At 35.2% G+C, this 25,634-nt stretch overlaps 1 protein-coding gene across 3 annotated transcripts; it reads left to right on the top strand.

The window, feature by feature from the left end:
- The first annotated feature begins 8,462 nt into the window (after nt 1–8,462).
- Nucleotides 8,463–19,572, top strand: LOC146140790 (EH domain-containing protein 3-like). Of its 3 annotated transcripts, XM_083393064.1 has the most exons (11): nt 8,463–9,052; nt 9,182–9,388; nt 10,799–10,987; nt 11,758–11,893; nt 12,284–12,375; nt 15,915–16,020; nt 16,829–16,870; nt 17,384–17,562; nt 17,993–18,179; nt 18,517–18,576; nt 19,170–19,572. In XM_083393064.1, exons 1-10 carry the CDS (start codon nt 8,513–8,515, stop codon nt 18,546–18,548), a joined length of 1,710 nt encoding a protein of 569 aa, XP_083249190.1. In that variant the 5' UTR covers nt 8,463–8,512; the 3' UTR covers nt 18,549–18,576; nt 19,170–19,572. The 3 variants fall into 3 exon arrangements, with proteins under 3 accessions (XP_083249190.1, XP_083249192.1, XP_083249191.1); XM_083393066.1 differs by lacking the exon at nt 16,829–16,870; XM_083393065.1 differs by lacking the exon at nt 18,517–18,576.
- The last annotated feature ends 6,062 nt before the right edge of the window (nt 19,573–25,634 follow it).

Below are 25,634 nucleotides of genomic sequence, written 5' to 3'. Positions count from 1 at the left end.
CCTGAGACGTATTGTGTCTGCGCGGGGTTTTTAGTCATTTTTTATTCCTATTTACAGAAAGCATATAGGACCAATTACAAAATGTTAATGTAGTACTGGTATACAGCAAACTGAAGTAGGTATCGGCGATTGTACTTTTAACCGACTTGGTCAACTTCCAATTCCGTTTACGACTCCACAGCCTAATCCACCCATTCACGTCACTAAAAAGTATAGATATATATTACTCCTTGTCTAGTGTTCTCATATAATTTACCCACCTACCACTACAGAACGTTGGTGGAAAATACAAAACTATGCTAGTTTACTTTTCGATTTACAATTGTGCAGCCTATTCGTTTCCGAACTAACTCCTTCCCAAGGCCACCTTTTAATCAACAGTCCGATTCCATAGACTTGTAGCCAACATGTTGCACGCCATTTTGAAAACAAAGCTTCACGATAATGGGTTGAAACTAACAAAGCAATCTTAAAAATCTCCATTTTTACATAGGTTTCTATGGCGTAGAGCCTACTTTGATGACCGACATAACGTTTACCTAAGAAACATAGGTTAATACTTATTTTATAACACATATTACCGAAAGTAGGTTTCAAATTATAAATACTTTTTTTGTTTGAAACACAACTAACTTTGTTTGTTAAATTGAAACTACGATGTTCAGGTTGTTTAACTGGTGGAGTTCAATGACATAGGCCTATCTCGCCTGAACGTAAAATTACGAGAACATTGGCTTGAGTTGAAACACTTGGACTAGGAGCCTTGATTGCGATTTAAGTTGAGCAAAAAAAGTAAATTTGGACTGATCACATTCAAAACGCGAGCATTACATGTTATCTATTGCGAATGGTTTATTTACAGCCTATATATAAAGTATAGTAAACACAAAGATACATAAAATAAACACAACAACACTATGATTTAGAAAAATTGTTGAAACGAACGACAAGACTATAACTTAGATAGCACACGATAGATTTAGAATTATTTTCAACCCAGCGGAAATTTTTTCACGACTAAAATTAAAAAAATTACCGGATACAAATCTAATTGTCACAAGTGGAATTCTAATCCGCTGTCAACGAGACTCGTTTTACATGAGATCGTGGGCCCGAATAAAAAATCCAAATGTTACAATTTTTTTTAAGTAGAAGTTAAATTGCGGATAATGTTATTTTCGTTTATGAAAGATAACCCCTGCAGGACATTTTTCAATATAATGTCCAAAAATGAACTACACAATAGCAATGGAATTGATTCGTTTTGTAATTGAGTTCACTTGTGTCCAATGTTGCGTTCTCTATGTTGATGAATTAGGCTACTAAGTGGACTACTGCGAAGGAAATCAGTGAAAGACATGTGAGTAAAAAGTCGTAAGACCTTGCGGTTTTACCGCTACAATGCCAGAGCTGCGGAGCACATTTGTAGCCGTGTATGCACTTCATAGTTCCCAGGTCACAGGTGCAGTTCAGCTCGTCACTGCCGTCTCTGCAGTCGGTCCAACGATCACAGAACTGCCATGGACTGAGGCACTTGCTGCCGTCTTTGCAGCCGATGTGGCCGTCGCAGTAGCAATTGAACTCGTCGCTTCCGTCTTTGCAATCTTTGATATCATCGCAGATGCGGCTTTCGCTGATGCACTTACTATCGCCTTTACAGTTCCACGAACCACTGTTGCATTGCGTGCATTGTGACTCGTCGCTTCCAAAGTCACAATCTTTGTGGCCGTCACAGACTCTCTCCTGTCGAATACACGTGCTGCTTCCTTTGCACTTTGTGTGGCCTTCTTCACAAGAACAGTCCGATTCGTCACTGGCATCTTTGCAGTCCGCAACGTCATCGCAAATTAAAAATTGCGGTATGCATTCGTTCGTGTCATTGCACTTTACTTCACCCTTCTTGCAAGTGCATTTCGACTCGTCACTGCCATCATCGCAGTCAGCATACGAATCGCAAACAAAGCTTGGTGGAATGCATTGGCGGGTATCATTACACATACCTTGTTTATCGCAGGTGCAGTTTACTTCATCACCACCATTAATACAGTCGTGAAAGAAATCACACGCCCACTTTTGGGGAATACACGAATTAGTATACTTGCATTTTATTTCATCTTTTTTGCAGGTGCAATTCGTTTCGTCACTTCCTTCTGAGCAATCTGTATAACCATCGCAAGTAAATAAATGATGAATACACTCATTGCTCTCCTTGCACTTTACTTCGTAATCTTTACAAGTACAATTAAACTCGTCACTGTTGTCTAAGCAGTCTTTAAAGTCATCACATACAAAGGATTGAGGAATACATTCATTGCTAGCATTACATTTGATTTCATTTTTTTGGCAACTACAATTAAACTCGTCACTATTATCAGAACAGTCTTTAAAGTCATCACATAGAAAAGATTGAGGAATGCATTCATCGGTACCATTACATTTTGTTTCATCGTTTATGCAGGTGCAATTCGTCTCGTCACTTCCATCGTAGCAATCTGTATAACCATCACAAATAAAGAAACTATGAATACACTCATTGCTCTCGTTGCACTTTACTTGGTGATTTTCACAACCACAATTAAACTCGTCACTGTTGTCAGAGCAGTCTAAATAGCCATCACAAAGGAATGTTTGATGAATGCATTCATTGGTGGCCGTGGCACCATTACATTTTATTTCATCTTTTTTACAGGTGCAATTCGTCTCGTCATTTCCATCTGAGCAATCTGTATAACCATCACAAATAAATAAACTATGAATACACTCATTGCTCTCGTTGCACTTTACTTGGTGATTTTCACAACTACAATTAAACTCGTCACTGTTATCAGAGCAGTCTTTAAAGTCATCACATAGAAAGGATTGAGGGATACATTCATTTGTTTGGCTGCACTTAATTTCATCTTTGTTGCAAGTGCAATTGGCCTCGTCGCTCTCATCTTTGCAGTCTATATAGTCGTCACATATATACTCTTTATTGATGCACTCATTTGTATCACGGCACTTTACTTCGGCTCCTTTGCAGGTCTTAACGCAATCTTTCTCGTCACTTCCATCTTGACAGTCCATAAAACCGTCACAAAGCCAGTCATCGGGAATGCATCCGCATGCTGATTCGTAACATTTAGCTTGGCCATTTGCTGGGATTAGGCAAAGCACAGCAAAAACCAATACTGAAAACATTGTCTTCGCTGATGTTAGCCAACAGGTGACAAAATATTTAGAAAAAATTGAAACAGTAAATACGTATGAAGTATCAAATCAATTCCAAGTGCTCACCAGCCCGTGTGCGTTAAAAGAGATGTGAACTCTAAAATGATCTTTAATTTTATATGCTTTGCGTAGTCATGCAGGCAAATTTTGAATATTTCTGGCTTTGTTCTGCAACTGTTTTACACTTTTTTACTAGACAATACTCGATGGAACCCAATGACGTTGTTAGGAAGCATGTGTTCTGCGTTGAAAATTACACCCACTGACGAATATAACATGTCCACTGAACAGGCATATAAGTGCATGTTTTATTGCGATCCAGTTGAATTCTTTATTATTTGTTCTATGTATGCAACAGAAAATTAATATGGTTCGACAAAGTCAGTATCACCTATAGCCTAGAGTTGCAATGACTTAGGTCAATGACAGGTGCATCCAAATGACTTGAAAAGCAGCAGCAGCCTTTTGACAAATTGACTTGACGGGCCAGAAGTTATTTTACAAAATGACTTTATAATCTTTATGTTAATTTATTATATTTACGTTATTCTCTACACGAAGTCAGCAATTTGTCCCATTGTTTCAATTGATTTTTATGGTACTAAATTACCGAGAATTGATACGATCTGAATTTGCATGTTATTTCAAATTTGGTAAAATTTTACACCTTTATTCCCTAATTTTGTTTTCACTCATGATGCCTATAGTTAGTTTGTAAAGATTAGTGCTCACTTTAAACAATGTTTAAATTTAAAGTGAAATAATCCCACGTCGCACGTATAGGCCCGTACTTCCCCCTAAAACTTGTAGCCCACCCAAAATGCATTTATAATTCATATTAGGCAACATGGTCCCCAAAGTGTTGTATGCTGGCCACACTACGGTACGATTAGCTGAAGTGTGGCCGAAAATGTTTAAGAAACCCATGGTATCGTGTTGTAAATTATTATTATCACTGTTAAACTACCACAGTTCAAATAAGTGGTTTTCAAAATACGAGAACCCCTTTAGCCTCGCTTAATGAACGTACTATAAAAAATAATGTTTGCACCAGGGAGTCGAACCGTTTCGACCATCACTATTTCAAAATCGGTTCATAAAGTTCCGGTTCAGATATAATATAATTTGCGTTAAATCTCAAAATGTGGGTCGATAAATGCAGAGAATAATCTTTGAATTGTAAGTCATTTAATCTAAGTTACGTTACGTATTAAAAAACTGCAACTCATTATAAAAATATCTAAAAAATAAAAAAATAAAAGATTTTTTCATTCAATATTCATATTTTTTTCATAAATTTCGAATATGGCGTAACTTGACTCTGTAAAATAGAAGTTGTGACGTCATGCAGGAGCGAACCGCTTTTATTTACAGGTTCGGGTTCGGTTAAGGTTCAGGTACTTTCAAATTATTCGGTTCAGTTCCGGTTCGGCTCCTTAAAATCTTACAAAAAACGGTTCAGGTTCGGTTACGGTTCGGAAAAAATTGAACCAAAACCGGTTTATAAAGTTCCGGTTCGGTTCCGGTTCGACTTCCTGGTTTGCACGCATTAGAAATATATTTCACAATGGCGTCGCATTGATTTCCTCTTTTTTTCCGTACTATACCTTTGTCTACAAGGCAATGTTGATGAATCAAACCTGTTTGTGGAAAGGGACTTTTCTCAACTAAAAAACTCAACTTTTTAATTCAAATACTTACGTTATAAAACAGTGGTAACAACTATTGCTGGTTATCCTATTCATGATATTCTGCCATAATTATTTCTTCCGAAAAATCTCGTGGTGTAAGTATTTGTTATTTCAAATTATGTTATTGTTTTAAAAAAAACAATTTTATTGTTTTCTTTAATTCTTAGCCACACAAACTGTTTCAGTTGACACCAAGCTTCGTTTAATGTTACGTAACAATTGCAAATATACGTGAGTGTTGATGGCCAATGACAGACTCCTAACATCAGTGGTTCTCAAACTGGGGTCTGCGGTCCTGTTGTGGTCCGCGAGACAAAGCTTAACAAACACAACAATAATTACTATGCCGTACATAGGCCTAATTGTGGGGCAAAAGAAAGAAAGACAAACTCAGACTCGACCTATACGCGCCGCAAAATGACATTACGCTAACGCCAAGCGTGTTTGCGCTCGTCCTCACAAGCTACGATTGGTTGTTTATTCACGTGATTGCATGCTTTGAGTTGAATTGTGCATTGTGACGTCATAGTGTTGCCTTGTGCTAATGAGAATTACGCTTTTACAGCATGCTCAGCTTTCACTGTGAGGTGTGAGCTGCACGGTAACGGCCTTGAAACTGTTTGTAATTGCTTTACTCAAAATAAATGATTTCGTTTGTGCTACAATACTAAATATGTCTAAAACAACCAAACATAGTCGAACTGATAGCAAAAAGCAAGTGCACCCGTCCCATTGATACTGTTAAAAAACGTGTTATTTCGTGTTTATTCGTGTATATTTTTAAGGGGACCGTTGCGTAATTTTTTTTTAAAAAGTTTGAGAACCACTGCGGACCGGGCATGTGCAAAACATCAGGAGATTTAACCTGCTACTGTCAAAAATTTCGATTTCTCGACTTTGTGTGGTAGCAGCGATGGTAAAGCACAAAAGTTAATGTGAGCTATAGGCGAGAAATATTTTTAATTGCTTGTGAAGTTACGGCGAGAGGTTCGTTGGAATTTACTCAACCGACAGCATTGCTCCTCCAAACTGTCTCTTTGAAACTGTGAAAGGCTGTAGCACAGTGGTTCTAAACCTTTTCCCTCACTACACCCCTTTCAAAACACCAACCAGTTCTCGCACTCCGTTTAAATCACCAACCAATACTCGCACCCCCTTTGAAATGGCTTAAATAACAAAACCATTGTAATTTTTATTTTCATACAATCAACTGATAACCAGGGAGTCGAACCGTTTGACTTTTCCGGTTCAGGTTCGGTTCGGCTTCAAGGATTTTTTCGGAATACGGTTTAGTTACGGTTTCGGTTCGGAGAAATTTAAAAGTTCCGGTTCAGCTCCGGTTCGCCCATCGTTATTTTAAAACCGGTTCATAAAGTTCCGGTTCGAATATAATACAAGTTGCGTTAAATCTAAAAATGTGGGTCAACAAATGTATAGAATAATCTTTGAATAGTAAGTCAGTCAATCAAAGTTACGTGACGTATTTAAAAAACAGCAACTGCTTATTAAAATTTCTAAAAAATAAAAAAAATTAACGTTTTTTAATCAATATTTAAATTTGTTCATAAAATTTTAAACATGGCATAACTTGAGTCTTTAAAATGCAAGTTGTGACGTCATGCTGGAGTGAACCGCTTTTATTAACAGGTTTGGGTTCGGTTAAGGTTCATGTTCTTTCAAATTATTTGGTTCAGTTCCGGTTCGGCTCCTTGAAATCTTACAAAAAATGGTTCAGGTTCGGTTACGGTTCGGAAAAAATTGACCTAAAACCGGTTCATAAAGTTCCGGTTCGGTTCCGGTTCGACTCCCTGCTGATAAAACAATACCAAAGTGTAAGTGTTACACTTAATTGCGCAAATAAAAAAACTACGGTACCGTACTGTAAAACATTTTCTGTGTCTGATGCAGCACCCCCACAGCCCCTGGAACAGTTCTCGCGCCCTTTGGGGGTGCGAGCGCACCTGGTTAAGAAACCCTGCTGTAGCATCTTAAGAAGTGCGTCGACATGCTAAAACAGATACGCAGAGACCAAACATTTTAATATTATTTAGAAGGCTGGCACACGGTCTGTCAGTCTTTCACCCCTACCCCAAATTATTGGAGGACATATTTACAAAGGAACGATTGTTGAGCATCGCACTCAATGTGTGAAAATAGAAATCAAGGAAATTGTTTACCAAATGCATTGTTTTTCGTCATATTTTCCCATATTGTTGTCACTTGTCACACGCATCGTGTTTTTTATCAATTACCGGTAGCCTACCTGAATGTTGAATTAAAAATCTGTGGTCTATAAAAAGCACGCTTTTAATCATTTTAATTCACCAAACTTTAAGCCGGGAGGCCTGACCATCGAGGGCCGGATAACCGGGCCGGATAAAGTAGGTTACAATGCCAATAACGGAGTTTCACTTATAAATAATTTATCACCACTTTTTGGATAGGAATAACAATATTTTTTGCGTACCTAGTTAGCAAAAGTAGTGAAAACGATACACAAAATGAAGCCAAGCAAAAACAAAATCAATGCAATATCCCGGAGCCTATCGAAACGATATTAAGATATGTTATTAGCTCAAGCGATTAAAGTAGCCAGAAAAAATACTTCACTTTTATTTTTACAAATTTTGTTTAAATTTTCAGTTTCCACGAATCAAACTTATTCTTCGTATTCGACTTATATTCTTGGAATGCACATCAGTTGTTGGTTTCCAACAAAGCTCGTGCTTAGTGAAGCATGCACTTTATTGTGACGCATCAGTCACGCCAATAACGTCATAACGAAATAGAGTTTGTGCAGTTTTTACGTTGGGCGTAGCACGTTACCATGAAATCGCGGTCAAGTGTTAGTTTTCTGTCGAAAGTAAAGTTTTGCTTGCTGAGTTGTGCAAGATACGTTGGGTGGGCGTATATTTATCTGCTTGTCAATCGATCGTTAGTGTGATTTGCTAATTTCTTTTAGTCTATATCTGTATTCGTTAGAAAAGCCGGCGCTGGTCTAGAATCCTACCACAGTTCTAAAATCAACGCACAAAATTTGAGTTAGCATGCGGGTTAGCGTTTGGGTGTGGGTGGGTCAAGTATTATTATATTCCAAATTTAATAATAATACTTGACCTACCTTAACCCAAACGCTAACCTGTACCCTAACCCAAATGGTGTTTCGTTGTGGTAGGATTCTAGACCAGCGCCGAAAAGCCAATTTACAGAATCTTGTGCAGTGATTGCTCATAATCTCTTTCGGAGTTCAATGCTTTTTTAATATAGACGTAGAAATACTTTGGCGTTGGTCTGAATTCTTACAACACGCACTTTAATTCGGTTATAGTGCGGGTTAGCGTTTGGCTTCGTTTCGTGGGTCAAGTATTATCATTAAAAGATAAATATAATGCTTGACCCACCCAAACGCTAAACCACACCATAACCCAAATATTGTGCATTTATTTAATAATTGTTTGAAAGCTGTGGTACGATTCCAGACCAGCGCCAATACTCTTACTGATACCGCAATACCTTAACCTTGTCACACTAACTGATTGTTTTCATTTCTAACTTAGGTTTGCCTATAAAGTATATTTTGTTTTACTGGTTTTGTTAAATTAAAAACCACAATGTTGAGGTGGCTGAAGGGAGACAATAAAGAAAGGGAACCCGAGGTATTTGAAAATGTTGCCCTTGGTTTAAAAAAACTATACAAAAAGAACCTCAAGCCACTGGAAGACATGTACAAGTTTCATGACTTTCATTCGCCACCTTTGCAAGATGCTGACTTTGATTCAAAGCCCATGATCCTTCTTATTGGTCAATATTCAACTGGTAAAACAACATTTATTCGTTATTTGTTGGAAAAGGACTTCCCAGGAATGAGAATAGGACCGGAACCAACCACAGACTGCTTCATTGCCATTATGCATGGTGACAAAGATAAGGACACTGGAACCATCAATGAAGGTGTTATACCTGGTAATGCTCTGGTTGTTGATACTGCCAAACCATTTACGGCCTTATCGTCATTTGGAAATGCATTTCTATCCCGACTGCAATGCTCTCAGATGAAAAACGAAGTTTTACAAAGTATTAGCATCATTGACACACCCGGTATCTTGTCTGGGGAAAAACAGCGTGTTAATAGAGGATACGACTTTTCCAAAGTAAGTCTAAATATTATACAAATTGACATTTTTTTTAATTTTTATATTAAACTCTCAGAATTTAGTTAAATATATAAAGTAATAATGCTAAACAACAATTTAAACCAGAAATATATATTTCTTTTTTAGGTGTTGACATGGCTTGCTGAACGAGTAGACAGAATTATTCTGCTGTTCGATGCACACAAGCTTGACATTTCAGATGAGTTTCATGAGGCCCTTAATGCTGTGAAGATGTATGATTCGAAAATTAGAGTGGTCCTCAACAAAGCTGATCAAGTCAACACCCAACAGCTCATGAGAGTTTATGGCGCCCTTATGTGGTCTTTGGGAAAGGTATACATCATGTTTTTTCTATTTCTATATTGTTCGATATTTATTCCTAGTTGTCAACCAGTGTTTATTCCTAGAACTATAAAATATCCGGTATAACTGGTATTCAATATGATTAAAAATGCTTTTTTTAAATTGTTTTTTTTTTCTATTTTATTTCTGTAATTATAATTATGTGATGTTTTTTTATCTTTAGGCTGGGCATACATTATAATAGCCTAATTTATTTAGTAGAAATACACAGTTCGATAATACCTGGACATACTAAAATTGCAGGTCTTGCGTCTACACAATGTAAAATGGATTTGCAAAGCTACACTTTGCATTTAGACCTGGTTCCAACGTTATAATGAATTATCCAGTACAGCGTGGTCCAACTGCAGGCCCGCGGGCCAAACTTGGCCCGCGAGTTCAGCTTTTTTGGCCCGCGAACTGATAGTCAGCTTTGGTTCAATCTGGCAATATCACTCCAATTTTGTTTTTTTAATTTTTTGGTTTTGAAATTATTTCATAACTACCGTAACTGAACAAAGGTATACATTCCATAAAGTTAGTATATATGCCATAGACCAGTGGTCTCCAACCTGTGGGTCGCCTAAAACTTTACTGGGTCGCCATAACTCACCATGTTTCTACTGTTTTAGTACAATTTTTGTATTTTCTTTACAATGACGTCACACAATAAACATGAATGAGTGGATTGCAAAGATAAGGTTTTGTTTCTTCTATACCGAATATAGATGTTTTAGCTTGAGGAGCTGCTACTGTAGGTTACAAAGATTTCAGCAAATAATTATTTACTTTTTGATTTTGATGCAATTGAAACCCGACTGTTCAATATTGTGAGTAAACTACAGTACTTGTTTCCATTTTAAGCACATGGTTGTGTTTAACGAAATTCAGCGCAATATGCATATTGAAAACGAAACATCGTAAATCACATAGAAGTAAAGCGTGATGGTTATCTCATGCAAAGTAAAGTCGCGTTTTCAAAAACTGGTGGATTGATACCATGCAAGTGCAACCATCGCACTGAATGCAATTTAGTGTTAAACTTAATTGAAATTTTTGGGTTTGTTCGTGTGCCGAATTGAAATTCATAATTTACTTCCTAAAATAAATCATGTTGGTGCACGTATGTAGCAACGGTTTTCAAAATGGGGTCGCAATGTAAAATCTGATTTTATTTGATTTAAATTGGGGTCGCCTATAAAAAAGGCTGGAGACCAATGCCATAGACAATGTATAATTTGCCAGCAATAAGCCTAAGAATCGCAATTTAAAACATTGGCCCGCAAGATAAAATAAACCTTATTTTTGGCCCGCTATGAAAAGAAGTTGGACCACCCTGATCCAGTATATAGCACAATATATGTAAGTTAAACTTAAGAAATTATGATATTTATGTGTTAGGTTATCACCACTCCAGAAGTTGTAAGAGTTTACATCGGTTCATTTTGGGACCAACCACTTTTATATGATGAAAACAGAATCCTGTTTGAAGCAGAACGCAATGACTTGTTTGAAGATATCCAGAGCCTACCAAGGAATGCAGCTTTAAGAAAGCTAAATGACCTAATCAAAAGAGCTAGGTTGGCCAAGGTAACTAACATACTGATTGGAAATTTTAAGTATTGCGCAAAGAAGATGTTTTAGTAGTAAATTTAAAATTGCGCAGCTTTTATAATTACTTTTGGTGCAAATAAATTAATGTCAAAAACTGTAAGCAATGTTACCCTCTGTTTGGGCCGTTCATGTGTTAAAGGGCAACTTTTAGGCTAAAATTTCTTACCTGGATTGATAGTTATTGGTGAAGTAAATTTTCTGTCAAACTAACTACTATTATGATTTTTTCTCAAGTCTATATCAGTGTTTCTTAAACTGGTGCATAGTTCACCCCAGGGTGAATAAAATTTTTGCAGGGGTGAACCAACCAAAAGGGGTGAATAAGGGTGAACCATCAGAAATGGATAATAGCTCTGCAGTAAATTGACTACTGAACTGTTGTTTTTTGGTGTTTTTTGCTTATTGTAATAGTGAAGTTGGTTTGCACTGAGTGTATAAGTACAAACATTGGTGACAGTGTTTTGTGCTTTTGTAGCATTATATTTTGAGACTTGAGAAATTGTAGATATGCAATGGTAAAACTTAGCTTGAGTTGATCTTAACAACCTAAGTCAGTTTGTACTATTATATGTAGACGAGATAGTTTTATCATATCATGAAACAAGGGTGAATAAAATCTGGAGATAAATGCTGGCGGTGAACAAAACTAAAAAAGTTTAAGAAGCACTGGTCTATATACATACACATACTTACATTTCTTTGTTTAATAATATGAAACTTTGAATATGCAGAATGATATTTTTTAGGTGCATGCCTACATCATCAGTCACCTACATGACAACATGCCTTCCATGTTTGGAAAAGACAAAACAAAAAACAAGCTGATCCAAGATTTGGATAAAATATATGCAGAACTTGCAAACAAGCACCATGTATCATTAGGTAATACATGAAGTGCATTTGGATTAATATTATTGGGCGTTTCCTTCCTCAAAACTCACATATATATAAACACAGAACAAACCTTTATTTTGAATTTGAATAACAAAGCAACATGCTGTATTCCCAGCGATAAGAATTATATTTTACATTCTATAAGTGGGCTGCATGGCAGTCAGAAGATATGACTGATAATAATACAAGGCTTTAAAATATCTCCTTAACATGTTGTTAAACTTGTTTAATTTCCTAATTAATATTCAAGCTACATTACAGTTCCTGGCATAGTGTATCAAACCCTATTTTTATCTCATTTCTGTACCGCTTTTTGGAAACAGACAACTAATAATTTTTGATACTATACAGCAATTAAAATTTTTTTACCCTTTTTAGGTGACTTTCCAAAAGTAGAAGACATGCGAAAGCAGCTCAAACTTGCCGATTTCACGAAGTTTAGGAGTCTTAGCACTTCAATGGTGCAAAAGGTAAATATGAAGGCAGAAAGTATTATTTAAACAATGGCTTTCCCAAGAGAATATTCGGAAGTCTAGCTTTATCAAAAACTGATATGTTGGTCATTGACGTCATGGCTGTGTGATATAGTGCATTAGATACTGGTGTACAGGCCGGCAGAATCTTGCCAGCCTTCTGGTGACAAGCATTTTTGGAATAAATTCTTCATTTTTTTGGTTGTGCCCCAAAACTTAAATGATTGTGTTAGTCAAAGGAATGTATTAACCTTGCCATGTTTAGGTGATAAACAAGACTATTAAGAAGTAAATGAATTAGCAAAAAGTAAAAAAAAAATTCTTTTTAAAATATTTTTTTTTGAGGGCCTAAATTTTCCCGTTTTCTGTCTGATTCTTCGGCAGACATAGTCGCCAAGTCCCCAGCTTTCTGCCATACTGCCAGTATATACTTAACATAGTGACCTATGGGTCATTCCATCCTTAATTTAAAGGCCCGGAACCCATGTTCTTAGATTTTCTTTAAACTTAGTACAATTGAAGATCTCTTTTAAAAAATAAGAATGCAAAAAATTTGAGCGTTCTGTGATAAGCGGTTTCGAAGATATGGCAGTTTAAAATATTTTATCACTAGGTGGAAATGGGTACTTTTTGGTTCCGCTTGAGCGCTTTTTGCTCTGTTGTGGCTTAATTTTGCAGTAGAAGCCTGAAGTAAAATTCTATTCCACCATTTATGGGGTTGCTAATTTCAAAAATGATGATTAAAACTATATGTGATGAATTCTTCTACATGTAATTTACATTTAAAGTTTTCTGACTTCCGAAGACTTTTCCGAAGCTCTCTGCAATTTTTTTTCAATTTTTATGCTGTAAAAATAATCTTGAGACATCATAGTATTTGGAATTTTTAAAGTGATTCTTGGTTATTTGCAATTAGTAATTGGTTTTTATGTTTTAAATTTGTGTTAAATTTAAAACACTAAAAAGTTACAACTGATAACTAGAGGCCGTAAAAGTCATACTTTTTTGGTGTAAAATCAAAAAATATTGTTATGAGCTTCATGTAAGAAGGTTTAAGGTCATATTCTCTGTTTGTAGTCATAAAATATGACCTTTTGATTTTACTTAAACTTTAAAGATTTGGTCCTAGTAATTTTGTAGACAAAGTTAAAGCAGTCCCCTCTAGAAGTATTGCAAAAAGAGTTCTCATGCTGAATTTCATGAAGCATTTAAAGCATGATTTTCATTGTTTTCTGTACTTTAATGCTTACTGTTTGATTTCAATTTACATTGTGACATTATCTTGACACATTGTTTTGCAACACACAGTGTTGAATATTATAAACACATGCCATAGGTCAGCTCGTACAGTCAGTTAGATCAGAGTTATAACTTCTATGGTCAGCCAATGTTAAGATCTTAAGAGCTCCGGGTAGTTTTTAGCCTACAGCTCAATAGTGTATTTAATTTCTCAGTGCCTTTTTCAGGATTAAGTAAATTTGTGTAATCTTTACGTGTACATTTAGCCTTGCTAGTATCTGTTTTTGAGCTTTATAACTACACAGATTTGTAAAAAATGGAACCGTGTACTATAGGCATTTTAAAAGGGGCAGTAAAAGAGTGTCACAGCAACTCAAGAATTAGTAAACAAGGCATGACTAATTTCAATACAATAAGCAATGAGGAAAGAATTATTTATTTATGGCGAGCTGGACTTTGCACAGAAATTCGTGGAAGAGATAGCAAAATTTGCAACCACCACAAAAAGCAGTTAGGGGACTACTTTTTATCTAGAAAGATGAAGTGCACTGATGTGTATGGAAGACATAAGAAAAAAAAGCCTTCAGGTAGCCGAATCATCAGTTTGGATATGGCACTCTACCTGAAATCACAGGAAATTAACAGCATATACCAGGAGACAAATTGTGTCGAAATTGCTGGGGCTTGTTGTTCAAAAATATGCAGGTTGAAAAAGATCCTTCTGGTAAGTCAGATTCAAGTACAACAGAAAGTTTAGAGTACTCTTTTAACCAATCTAATTCATTAAAAAGGTCAAATGAAGTACTAAAGCTATTGGGAAAATCACCTGTTAAACTACATTCCCTCAAAAAACGCCAACGCCTATCTTATGTTCAAAACACGGTATCTAATGTAGTCCGGAACATCCAAGAAAATTTATCACTTGCAATACCAACAGAAGATGAAGAACAAGCATCAACTTCACAGTCAAAAAAACAACAAGAGGAAAATGCAATTAAAGCAAATGATTTGGATATTTTAATGAACGAGCTTAACGAAAAAATAGTAACTGCTAATCGTGACGAAAAACTTTCCATTTTGACATTAAAGCCGCACTCCTGGTATTTTGAAAAAACTCATAAATTTTTTGGAGTGTCTAATTATTATGTTTCGTATCGGCTAATTTAAGACTGGAGAAAGGAATTTTGGCACCCCATTGGAGCTAAATATAAACTAACAGATGAAACAAAACAGCTGATTAAAGATTTTTATTTGGATGATAACCATTCATTTTTTAGAATCCTGCCTGGCCGAAAGGATTTTGTTAGCATAAGACCGAACATACATGAGCAAAAATGCCTTTTGCTGTGTAATATTGATGAACTATATGTATTGTTTAGACAAAAACATCCCTCTTTCAAAGTACGTTCATCCATGTTTTATAGCCCTCAACCAAAACAATGTATTACTGTATCAGCATCAGGACAAAATCTCTTCTAAATTTCATACTTTGTCTTCTGAATAAAATTGTAACTATTAATTTTTTCTAGAATCCTGTAAAGAATGTTAAATGTAAATATTTTTTCCAATGTATATTGTATGTCAGTACAATAGTTGTACACGAAGTTGTGACAGTGTAGCGCATCAATTGATTTAAAGTGTCACCATTTTTTATTGTTGTATTTTAATTTGTTCCACAATTTGCATGAATTTGAAACTTGATAACCAACTACTAATTGCAAATAACCAAGAATCACTTTAAAAATTCCAAATACTATGATGTCTCAAGATTATTTTTCCAGCATAAAAATTGAAAAAAAATTGCAGAGAGCTTCGGAAAAGTCTGCGCAAGTCAGAAAACTTTAAATGTAAATTACATGTAGAAGAATTTACCACATATTGTTTTTATTATCATTTTTGAAATTAGCAACCCCATAAATGGTGGAATAGAATTTTACTTCAGACTTCTACTGCAAAATTAAGCCACAACAGAGCTAAAAGCGCTCAAGCGGAACCAAAAAATACCCATTTCCACCTAGTGGTAAAATATTTCAAAATGTCATATCTTTGAAACCGCTTATCACAGAACGCTCAAATTTTTTGCATTCTTATTTTTTTATTAAAATCTTCAGTTAACTTAAATTTAAAGAAAATCTGAAAACATGGGTGGACAAATTTCTGAAAACTTTAAATTAAGGATGGAATGACCCCTATATGACACAATTGAAATTCACTTGGCGGCATTAAAAGTGTCAATTTTTGTCAAACAAAAATTTAACCATTGCTGTAGTGTTAAATTATAACTATTATTTTGTCAGATTGATGACATGCTGGCCAAAGACATTGCTGAACTGATGAAGTTGATCCAGCGTGAGGAGGCCAGGAATACTGAATTGCAGAAAAATAGTGGCCCTGCGGTTAAAGGTAAATATATCTCAAATCTACTAATAGTTTTTTAAGTTCAATTACTCTTTATCGGGCCTTAAAACCTCTAAATAATGCATTTGAATCAGAAGACCATACATACATGTCTTAACTGTCTATAAAATTGTTACATAGCTGGCAATTACATACTTTTCTAGTTGAGAAATACTTTTTTATACAAAGGTCCCAAACTTTCCCACTGGTACCCTTATTAGTAAAACATTACAAAGTCTGTATTTGTAAGCTACCGATATATTCAAATATCATGTGATATATACCACCTCAAATACCTTAGTGATGGGCATGTGGATTGGAAAATCTAAATTTGTGTGTTTTGTATTTTAATCATATAAAGTTTACGCTATATTCTTTGCAAGGGTTTTTACCTAGCATGGTTCAGCTAAAAGTCTTTTTTGCAATCCATAATATTATAAATTCTATTTTACACATAGCCTGGTTAACACTGAACTGCTACTATTGTTTGTTTATTTAAAGTCTAAACTGCAGTGCCTGGTAAACATAAGTATCACATGCTAAACTAAATGGCTTTCTGACATTGATAATGTTAACAGTGTTAAGCATTTACATTAATAGTGAAATAGACAGTTGCCATTATTATGGCAGTAAATTCCATCAACCTGAAAATAATGCAAAAATATGTTATTGACTTATTGTATCTGGTCTCTTAAAGTTTGTTTATCTTTTTTATTCTTTTTACCTTGTTTATCTTTAACTTTTTACCTAATATATCATCAACAATTATGTATGATACACTTTTTATGAACATTTTGCTGAAAATTTAATTCAGGTGGTGTGTTTTCCACCCTTTCGTCACATTCTCAATTTGCTGGTAATGTAGTGTTGCCTTTAAATCTAATTCATCAAGTTGCTGTGAAACCGAGTGCAATAATTAGTTTGCAGATGTGTTTAACATATTTTTTATGTTAGTGCTTACATAAAGAAGAATACATTTTGCTCTCCCATTTTAAAAACTCTAATTGTGTTTCTCAGGTTGCTTAATTATGATTTTCGTTTGTTTGTTGTGTAAGATTTTCTTATTATAAAGCGACTGTAATTTGCAACACAATAATTATTCTTCAATTTAAAAAAACCCTTGTTTTTTATTATTAATCAGTGCTTGTCAAAAAATTTCTATGTGCCTCTAATTTAAAATATACATTTTTTTTTCATCCTTGAGCCTAGCTTTGGTTAGTTTATGGTTGTTTTTATGTATTTTATTATTTCCTAGACTTAGCAAGGCTTGAAAACGCAGATTTAAAACCTTTATATATTTGAGTATCTACATCGCTTTACCGACATCTTATGAGGAACTTTTCCACCTATTGTTTGTGTTCAATGTTAGGTGGTGCGTTTGCAACGGCTGTCGATAACCCTTTCACCAACAAATGGGGCGAGGGAGCAAATGCCGGTGCTGATTATGAAGGTGGCTGGGTTGTATCAGAAAGAAAGAGAGAATATGATGAAATTTTCATGAAACTAAACCCTATGAATGGAAAAGTGAAGGGCAGTGAAGCTAAAAAGGTATATATATAGTATTCTACTCTAAGTAACAGGTATAGTATTCTACTCTAAGTAACAAGTTAAGTTGTTCTGAACTTTTGAAATAAAATGTTTTTTATAATCTTGATGTTAAACTAATATTGAATATATATATCTTTTCCACCGGAAGTCAAAATGTCTTATATTTGGCTTTTTATAAAAGTGTTGCTTGGAAGTGTACAAATACATGCAACATTTATCCTTTTTATGAGTTGGTAACAATGGACGTTAAATATTTTTTATTGGTTAAATATAGACAAAACGTGACTGATTTTAAGTCTGGCTCTCATAATATTGTAGTATTCAACTTTTGACAAGTTTGTGGCTAACAACAGACTTTGTGCAATAAGAAAACAATGAGTAGCAATGATATAACTTGAGTTGTTACGGGCTGACATTGTTATCAATGCAGGAAATGATGAAAAGCAAGCTCCCAAACACTGCTTTGGCCAAAGTGTGGCGTCTCGCCGACTATGACAAAGATGGCCAGCTTACCGAAGAGGAATTTGCGCTCGCCATGCACCTCATTAATGTGCGCCTGGAGGGCCACAGCCTTCCTGACGAACTTCCTAAGCATCTAATCCCCCCTGACCAGAGAAGTAAGACCTTACACAGTTTTTAGTTTCACCTACATTTTTTTATTTTAGTGTTGTGTTGCAGTTCATTGCTTGAACATTTTTTTTTTTCGATTCTAATCTTTGCATTTCGACTAGTTGCCTTATTTAGGTTTATCGTGTGCGTGTTTGTTTATGTATTTGTTATCAAATATGATGCCTTAACTTAAAAACTATAAACAGGAAATCAAATATTTTTATTCGTCATATAGTTGATATTGAATGAATCATCACACAAACTCAGAGTTGTTATTTTATTGGTGAAATATAAATGAAATTATGCATGTAAATACTGGCACTAACTCTATGCTCTTTGCCACAGAGCAAACTGATTTTAACGATGAATCATACTGATCTTGTTGCATCTTCAAAGCGTTTAAAGGTTTGCTGTATTTTTTGTTTTTTATTTAAAATTGCACGCCCTCAGTCAAATAAATTGTTAAACTATTTTAAAAATTGCTTGCAACCGCCTCAACTCCTCTAAAAGTTGCACTCGAGGTTAGTATCTTAATGAGGCCGTTAAGTGTCAGATATTTTGTACAATGGTTAAAGTAGGATGGAATGCCAGTTTTTCTCTTAATTATGGCTTCTTTGTTTGATTTTGTTATATTGGTGGCTGTGAGTGAGTTCACTGTTTTAACTAATATTGATTCTATATTTTTCTGCAAGTTAAAACAATATTATATTTAATACTTAACAGGAATATTTTATATTGTATCTTCTTCGTTGAGTTGGTGTGAGAAATATAAATAGAAGATATGCTCAACAATTACTGCAGGCCTTTATATTTTTTTTGAATTTATCTAATATGCAAGAAAGTGAGCGGTAGTAAAGCAGTGGTTTAACTAGATTGGATGAGAATATTAACCAATCACAAGAATAACACGAAAAGCAGTTTACCAAAATTATATGACGACCATAGGATTAATGATATTAAGTAAATTTCCTATTTAAAGTAATCATTTTTTTCTTTAGATTGAAAAGAACATCGTTGGACGTGGGAGCGATATTTACTTTTTGTTATCTATTACATTTTAACCTGCCGCTATGTTTGGTCGTCATTATTTTTTTGTCGGCAGACGCCCTGATAGGGATGACACACAAATACCAAGTATATAACCGGTGTGTACAACGTATACATTGCTCCACCGTTAATATGTTTTTCAATACAGAACTGTCAATTGCCATAAATGAAAACTTTCACTATAAGGGAACACCTGATTTGAACTGCACTGTATAAAAAACGTTGTTTACTTGGTACGTATATGTTAAGATGATGTTATAAGTAAGGCTTAAAGCGTTTGGGTGAAATTTTTTTCCGATTTTCACTTTTTTACTGACTGTATTTATTTCGTGTCAAAAGCGTGAAATAATAGTCCATGGTAACGTTTTCAATTATAAAAAAGTAAATGCGGGCTTCTATAAATTAGCTTTGCACTTCTGCAATCGGAATACCGTTTGTTTTATAACCTCTTCTGTCAATCTATTGGTGTGGTAGTGAAAAAAATAACTTCCCAATGAATGCGCTATTAATGTTTTTCAAATGTACCGAACAAATTGCTTGCTTGGGCAATATTTTTTTCCTTAAAAAGCGTTTCTAACGCGTTGGGAGTCTATATATATACACTTCCCGTTTCCTTTAAACCCTTTAAGCCTGCCAAGCACTTTCCAGTCGCGCCCGCGTGTCTCGTCTTCACAACATTAGATCTCGGACAGCCCACGCGCGATAACGACAAACGCACGCCATGCATCGACGCGGAACTGCATGCCGCTGTGACGTAACAATCTGGTCTGGTTACGTCCATTACAAGCCCGCGTGACCTTGTCATCGCTAGCTGCATTGTAACAAACGCCAAAACGGTCGTGGTTTGGTTAATGATATTGTTTACTAGCTGCTGGAACGTTCACGACCGAACCTATTTAAGGAGGGCGCGTAATCTCGTGTGTGCTTGTTTTTCGCCGCCATGTGATAATGATCATGTGCAGGCGTTTAAATAACAACTTGCCGGCTGTACTAACTATGACGTAATACTAAATGGCGCAGAAACTGAAATCGGGTGTTGATCACTTGACCTCTTTTGTCCAGTGTCACCGAACGGTTTTAAATAGAATCGGTGGACACTGGTGTTAATCTGAAAAGGCTTTTTGCCGGCGTACATGGATTGCTTCTGTGCCAAGGATCCGAATCCCAGCATTGCTTTGTTCGTTTTTCCTTCCTTTCTGACCTTTTACTGCGAGTGTTTTCTTATGTTTGCTTTGCCGTTTTAGACCGAATCCAAGCCGCTAGTCTGTGTGCCCGATGCACTGGTGTACATATCAACCCGGCACCGTTGTTTGATTGCGTTGCCTTTCACGTATTTTCGCGTTTTCTTAGTTTTACACTTTACACTTATAAATTATTTGCTCTTAGCTTTTCCATATGCATGCCAAACAATTTAGTAACCCCTTGTTTTCTCTTGATTCCTTCATGATAAAACTTTAGCCGCTGCGTACATATAAACATTACAGAAAAAGTGTTTTAACGTGGTGATAAACAGTTGTGTAATTTATTCCTATCCCTACACAAACTATTTAATGCCAGCTTTTAGCTTTCGAAAAAACGGTTCTTCAATGCTATAGTGGTGCTGCTTATTAAGGAACACACGGTGAATAATAACTGACTTGTTTTTTTCAATTTCTGATATGTTTAGGAAATATGTGTGGCCATGCTTTATAATTGCAGTTAGTCTTAACTTCAAATGCTTACCAAGCTTTCCTGTTGTCAAGCTTTTTTATTTCTTCGGTAACAAATCAAAGAACAACAGCCACTATACAATTGTTTCAAAGCAGTCCAATGTGCCCAGTGTTTTGTGATTGAAACTAACGTTGTTTGCCAGTGTAGTTTGCGAAAAAAACTTTCTCCTATAAACGCCACTTTTGAAGCTAGACCATATGAACGATAGTTTGTTTTGTTATAATAAAACAAAAAAGTATATGCCGTATAGAGCTTCAAACATCACCCTGTAAATTTGTCTGTAACCTAGAAATACTTTGAAGTGGTCAAGTAGCTGGATAAAATAAAAGTTGTAGTCACTTCTCGATGTTTCTTGCGATAATCAGTTATATTTTTCGAGTATTTCGTTGATTTGGCTGTTTCTTGTATATTCGATGAAGCGATGGAAATCTCAGAGGATCAGGACAGCGCCATTTTACATTCGCAAAATTTAGAACGGCGTTTTACGTGGACCTTTTGCTAAGTGTCGCATTTTATCTTTCTGCTAACTCGCTACTCTTATAGTGTATGGAAAAACTTCTTTCACGAAAATGTCGACATATACCGTATGTACTTTGACCTACAGTAAAAGCAGTTTGACTAACTTTCCATCACTAACACGACATGTATTGTCATTGCATCTACCTTTGTCCATATTAAATATATACTGTTATACGTAAGTGTTCGTTGTATATTCCAGATTAAACCTGGTGTGTCGTTAATCCAGTCCAGTGTATCAATCCCTCCCTCCTCACCAATCTAAATCCCCTACAACACCGTGTATTTATTGTAAAAATGAAAAACGTGGGGAAATGTTTAGCAGTGGTGTACGGTTGGCCTCCCTAAAAGTCAACTTATGCGTTTTGGTCGGAAGTTGAATTAAAAAAATATCAATATGCACTCTTATTGTGGGCTCATCACAATACTACAAAAAGTTGGACAAAGCCTTCCAATTAGGGCAACAAAATACTAAATTATTTGTCTGGCTAGAAATTTCATTAATCCCAACGACTATTAACAGTTGTCATCACTGTTTGATGGATTCATGCTTTGTTCCATACATTCTGTCATAAGGTAAACCACCGACTTGACGATGACCAATCTTAGTGATGTTTTTAAGTCTATGTATCACGTCTATAATAAAATGTGCAGTAAAGTGTTGCTTATATTTTGGGTTTGTTCACATACCAGTTACGCGGTTTTGGTTGCTTCTGTAGTCGGATAGGCGTTGTAAATTGTGCGTGCGAACCATACAAATATATCAATATTTACTAGACAGTTTTTATTATTTTTAAATGTCGTTTTAATAACCAAATTTCCGGCTCTTTCTGTCGTATGCCAGAAATCTTTTGTCTTTAAATTACCCTCCGGTAGTTAAGTTTTCAAAACTTTTTCACGTCACGTAGGCTACAAATCGTATTTTATTAACACTTTTTTCAAAAGAACCTATACACTCGCTTACGTTAAGCGCAGAGTGACGATTTGATTCGATATTGTAAAATGACAATACTTTGCATATAAGCTGTTATTTAACACTTTTTCGCATAATACATTGACATCCAAACGCGAGAATTTATCCAATACTTTTTCAAAGCATTGAAAATCCAAATGTCAATTTTAAAGTAAAATGTGACAAAAACCGGCAGTAAATTCAGATTAAGTCCAGCCCATGTGCTCAATACTTGTTGACTAAGACGTTGCTTCTTGTTTGGCGTGAAATTAACTTTTTTCTCCCAGACGATTGACGTTTCTGATTAAAAGGCGGTACAAAGCTGTGATCACAGTTTTGTAAAATCTTCTTTTTCGTATGCAGGATTTTCTTTCGCTGAAATAATAACACTGGTCAGCAGCAAATTTCAAACGGAGATGTAATGAATTGATTTTTAATGTGTTTTCGGCACTGATTCTGAAAATGCCCTTACTTTTTTCTAGCACATCAGTTTTTTAAAATATTCGCATTTTATTTTTTTCAATGTATTGCTGTAATATTAACATAGGCAAATTGCGCACTGTGACATAATGTGACTCACATACCATCTCATCTGTTTTTTTGCTGATATCCCCCAAAAAAACAATATAGAAAACATCTACTTATCAACGATTTTTGTAATAAAGTAGTTAATTTTCAGATGTAAAATCACTTCCTGAGCTGAGCTAAGTATGAATGTTGTTTAAACAAGTTCTCGTAGCACTACAGCAGAACAAAAACAAAATGAATAAATGTTCGGTAATGCCAGGTTTTAATCAGTAATGTTGTTACACATACTTTTCAAACTTAAGTGACCAACGACAAGCAATGAATCACTTCAGATATCATTAAGTTGGACAGTTGTACTTAGATTAAGCAAAAGGACCTATACGACATAATGCCCCACACTTCCTCCCCATGAAAGTCACGAATTTTCCCTGATAAAGTTGAAGATTGAATGGAGTTCATAAGAACGAAATGAAAGCCAGACAGATTTAAACAGCCTTGCTTTTATCAAACGAAAACTCTCAACTGCTTGTATTAGGATTAAAAGGAAACAACTTGGTTGAGGCTGATGCAGTAATAAGACATAACGGAAATAAAACTCAGACAACCTACAGTAGATGGTCCTTCCCAGCTAACACACAACGTTTTTTCGACGTTCGGATTTTTTTTTTAAACTAAGTAAACGTTGTGGGAATGTGTCAAAACGAACGTTAAGAAAATACGTCGAGGCCGTGTTATCAAAACGTAATGTAAAACGTAGCACTAACGTCAAAATTAACGTTAAGAAAAACCGCAATGCGACCAAATTTCAACGTCATTTGTAACGTACAAACAACGTTGATTACAGACGTCGATCTTAACATGTTTTACATCACTTTGGACGTCACTTCGAACGTTTGTTGAACGTTATTTTTTAACGTTGCGACGAACCACAATGAAACAAATTTACAACGTCATAGGTGACCTGCAAATAACGTTTATTACTGACGTAAAATCTAACATTTTGAGACCGGTTTAGACGTCTTTTACACGTTTAATTAACGCTGTATATTTAACGTTCCGTTAAACTATAACGCAACCAGCTTAGAACGTCATATGTGACGTAGAATTCACGTTCATTTCTGACGTCACAATTAAGTTGTTATAGACAAATTTTAATGTAACTTCAAACGTTTGATTAACGTTCTTTCATAACGTTGAAACAAACCAAATGCAACTTATTTTAAAACGTCATAAATCACGTACAAAAAACGTTGTTTACTGATGTCAAAACTAACGTCTTTTCAGCCATTTTTGACGTCGTTTAAACGTTTTTTCAATGGTATTCTTTAAAAAAATTGTGGCGCACCACAATGTAACCTGATTATAACGTCAAAGGTGACGTACGAACAAGGTTAATTACTTACTTCGAGGCTAATATTTCTTTTAGGCTATTTTGTACGTCAGAGCGAACGTTTTGCTAACATTATTTTTAAACTTTGTGACCACCATTGATGTAACTAATTTACAACGTGATACGTGACGTACAATCAACATTAAATTCTGACATCAAAGCTAATTTCTTGGAGACCAGGACGCCATTTTAAGCGTTATAATAACGTCATTTTACCGTTTTGACTAACTACAATGTTATATAATTAAAACGTAAAACGTGACGTAACAACAACGTTACCTTTTGTAACGTTAATTACTCACGTCAAAGTAAACTTGATTTCATTTCATACGTTGTCGTGAGAAACCACAATGGACCCAATTTAGGAAATCATACGTGACGTACAATCAACGGTGATTTCTGACGTCAAAGCTAACTTATTTAAGACCGTTTTGGATATAATTTTAAACGTTTTAATAACGTTATTTCTTGACGTTGCGACAAACTAAGATCCAACTAACTGACAACGTCACGCGTGAAGTATAAATAACGTTGAATTCTAAGGTCAAAGCTAACTTCTTTGACAGCATTTTGGACGTGATTTTAAGCGTTTTAACAACGTTATTTTTTGGTTTGTAACTAACAACAATGCAATCTAATTAGAACTTCACGTGACGTAAAAACTACGGTAAATACTGACATCGAAGCTTACTTGTGTTTAGAATTAGACTATTTTATACGTCATTTTTAACGTTAATAAAGCGTTATTTTTCAACGTTATTACAATCTTCAATATAACCAATTCAAAACATCATACGTGGCGTATATGCAAAACGCAATGATAACTGTCGCTGAAGATAACTTATTTGAAACCATTTTAAATGCTATTTTCAAAAGTTCCAATAACTTTATTTCTTGACATTACGAAAAACTAAAACGCAACCAAATTTGCAACATCTTAAATGATCGTAGTCATTTCGAAGGTTACGGCAAACCACAATGCAACCGGATTAAAATGTTAAACGTGACGTATACAACAAGGTATATACCTGACATCGAGGTCAACTTGTTTTAGACTATTTTATACATAAATTAAAACATTTCATTAATATTGTTTAGCGTTGATACAAACGTCAAAGGAACCCTATTAAAACGTTAAACGTGAGGTAGAAACAACATCAATTAGCCTACTTACGTTGAAGGTAACTGATTTTAGACGAATTTGCGTGTCATACACAGTTTTTTCGACTGAGCTGAAGTACAATCGAATCAAAATGTCATACGTGTCGTATAAAAAACGTTGTTTACCGACGTCAAAACTAACTTTCCAAGTTTTAATTT

This window comes from Ascidiella aspersa, chromosome 6 (genome assembly GCF_963924565.1).
Source record: "Ascidiella aspersa chromosome 6, kaAscAspe10.2, whole genome shotgun sequence".
Classification (NCBI taxonomy): Eukaryota; Metazoa; Chordata; class Ascidiacea; order Phlebobranchia; family Ascidiidae; genus Ascidiella; species Ascidiella aspersa.
The sequence above is the reverse complement of the archived record's forward strand: the minus strand, read 5'-3'. Positions and strand labels throughout refer to the sequence as shown.

Excerpts from the sequence above, each read along its gene's own strand:
- LOC146140790 (XM_083393064.1), top strand. The coding sequence starts at position 8,513 with ATGTTGAGGTGGCTGAAGGGAGACAATAAAGAAAGGGAACCCGAGGTA. Across the intron at positions 9,389-10,798 it reads TTATGTGGTCTTTGGGAAAG|GTTATCACCACTCCAGAAGT; the intron begins GTATACATCATG and ends TTTATGTGTTAG. Across the intron at positions 16,871-17,383 it reads GTCACATTCTCAATTTGCTG|GTGGTGCGTTTGCAACGGCT; the intron begins GTAATGTAGTGT and ends GTTCAATGTTAG.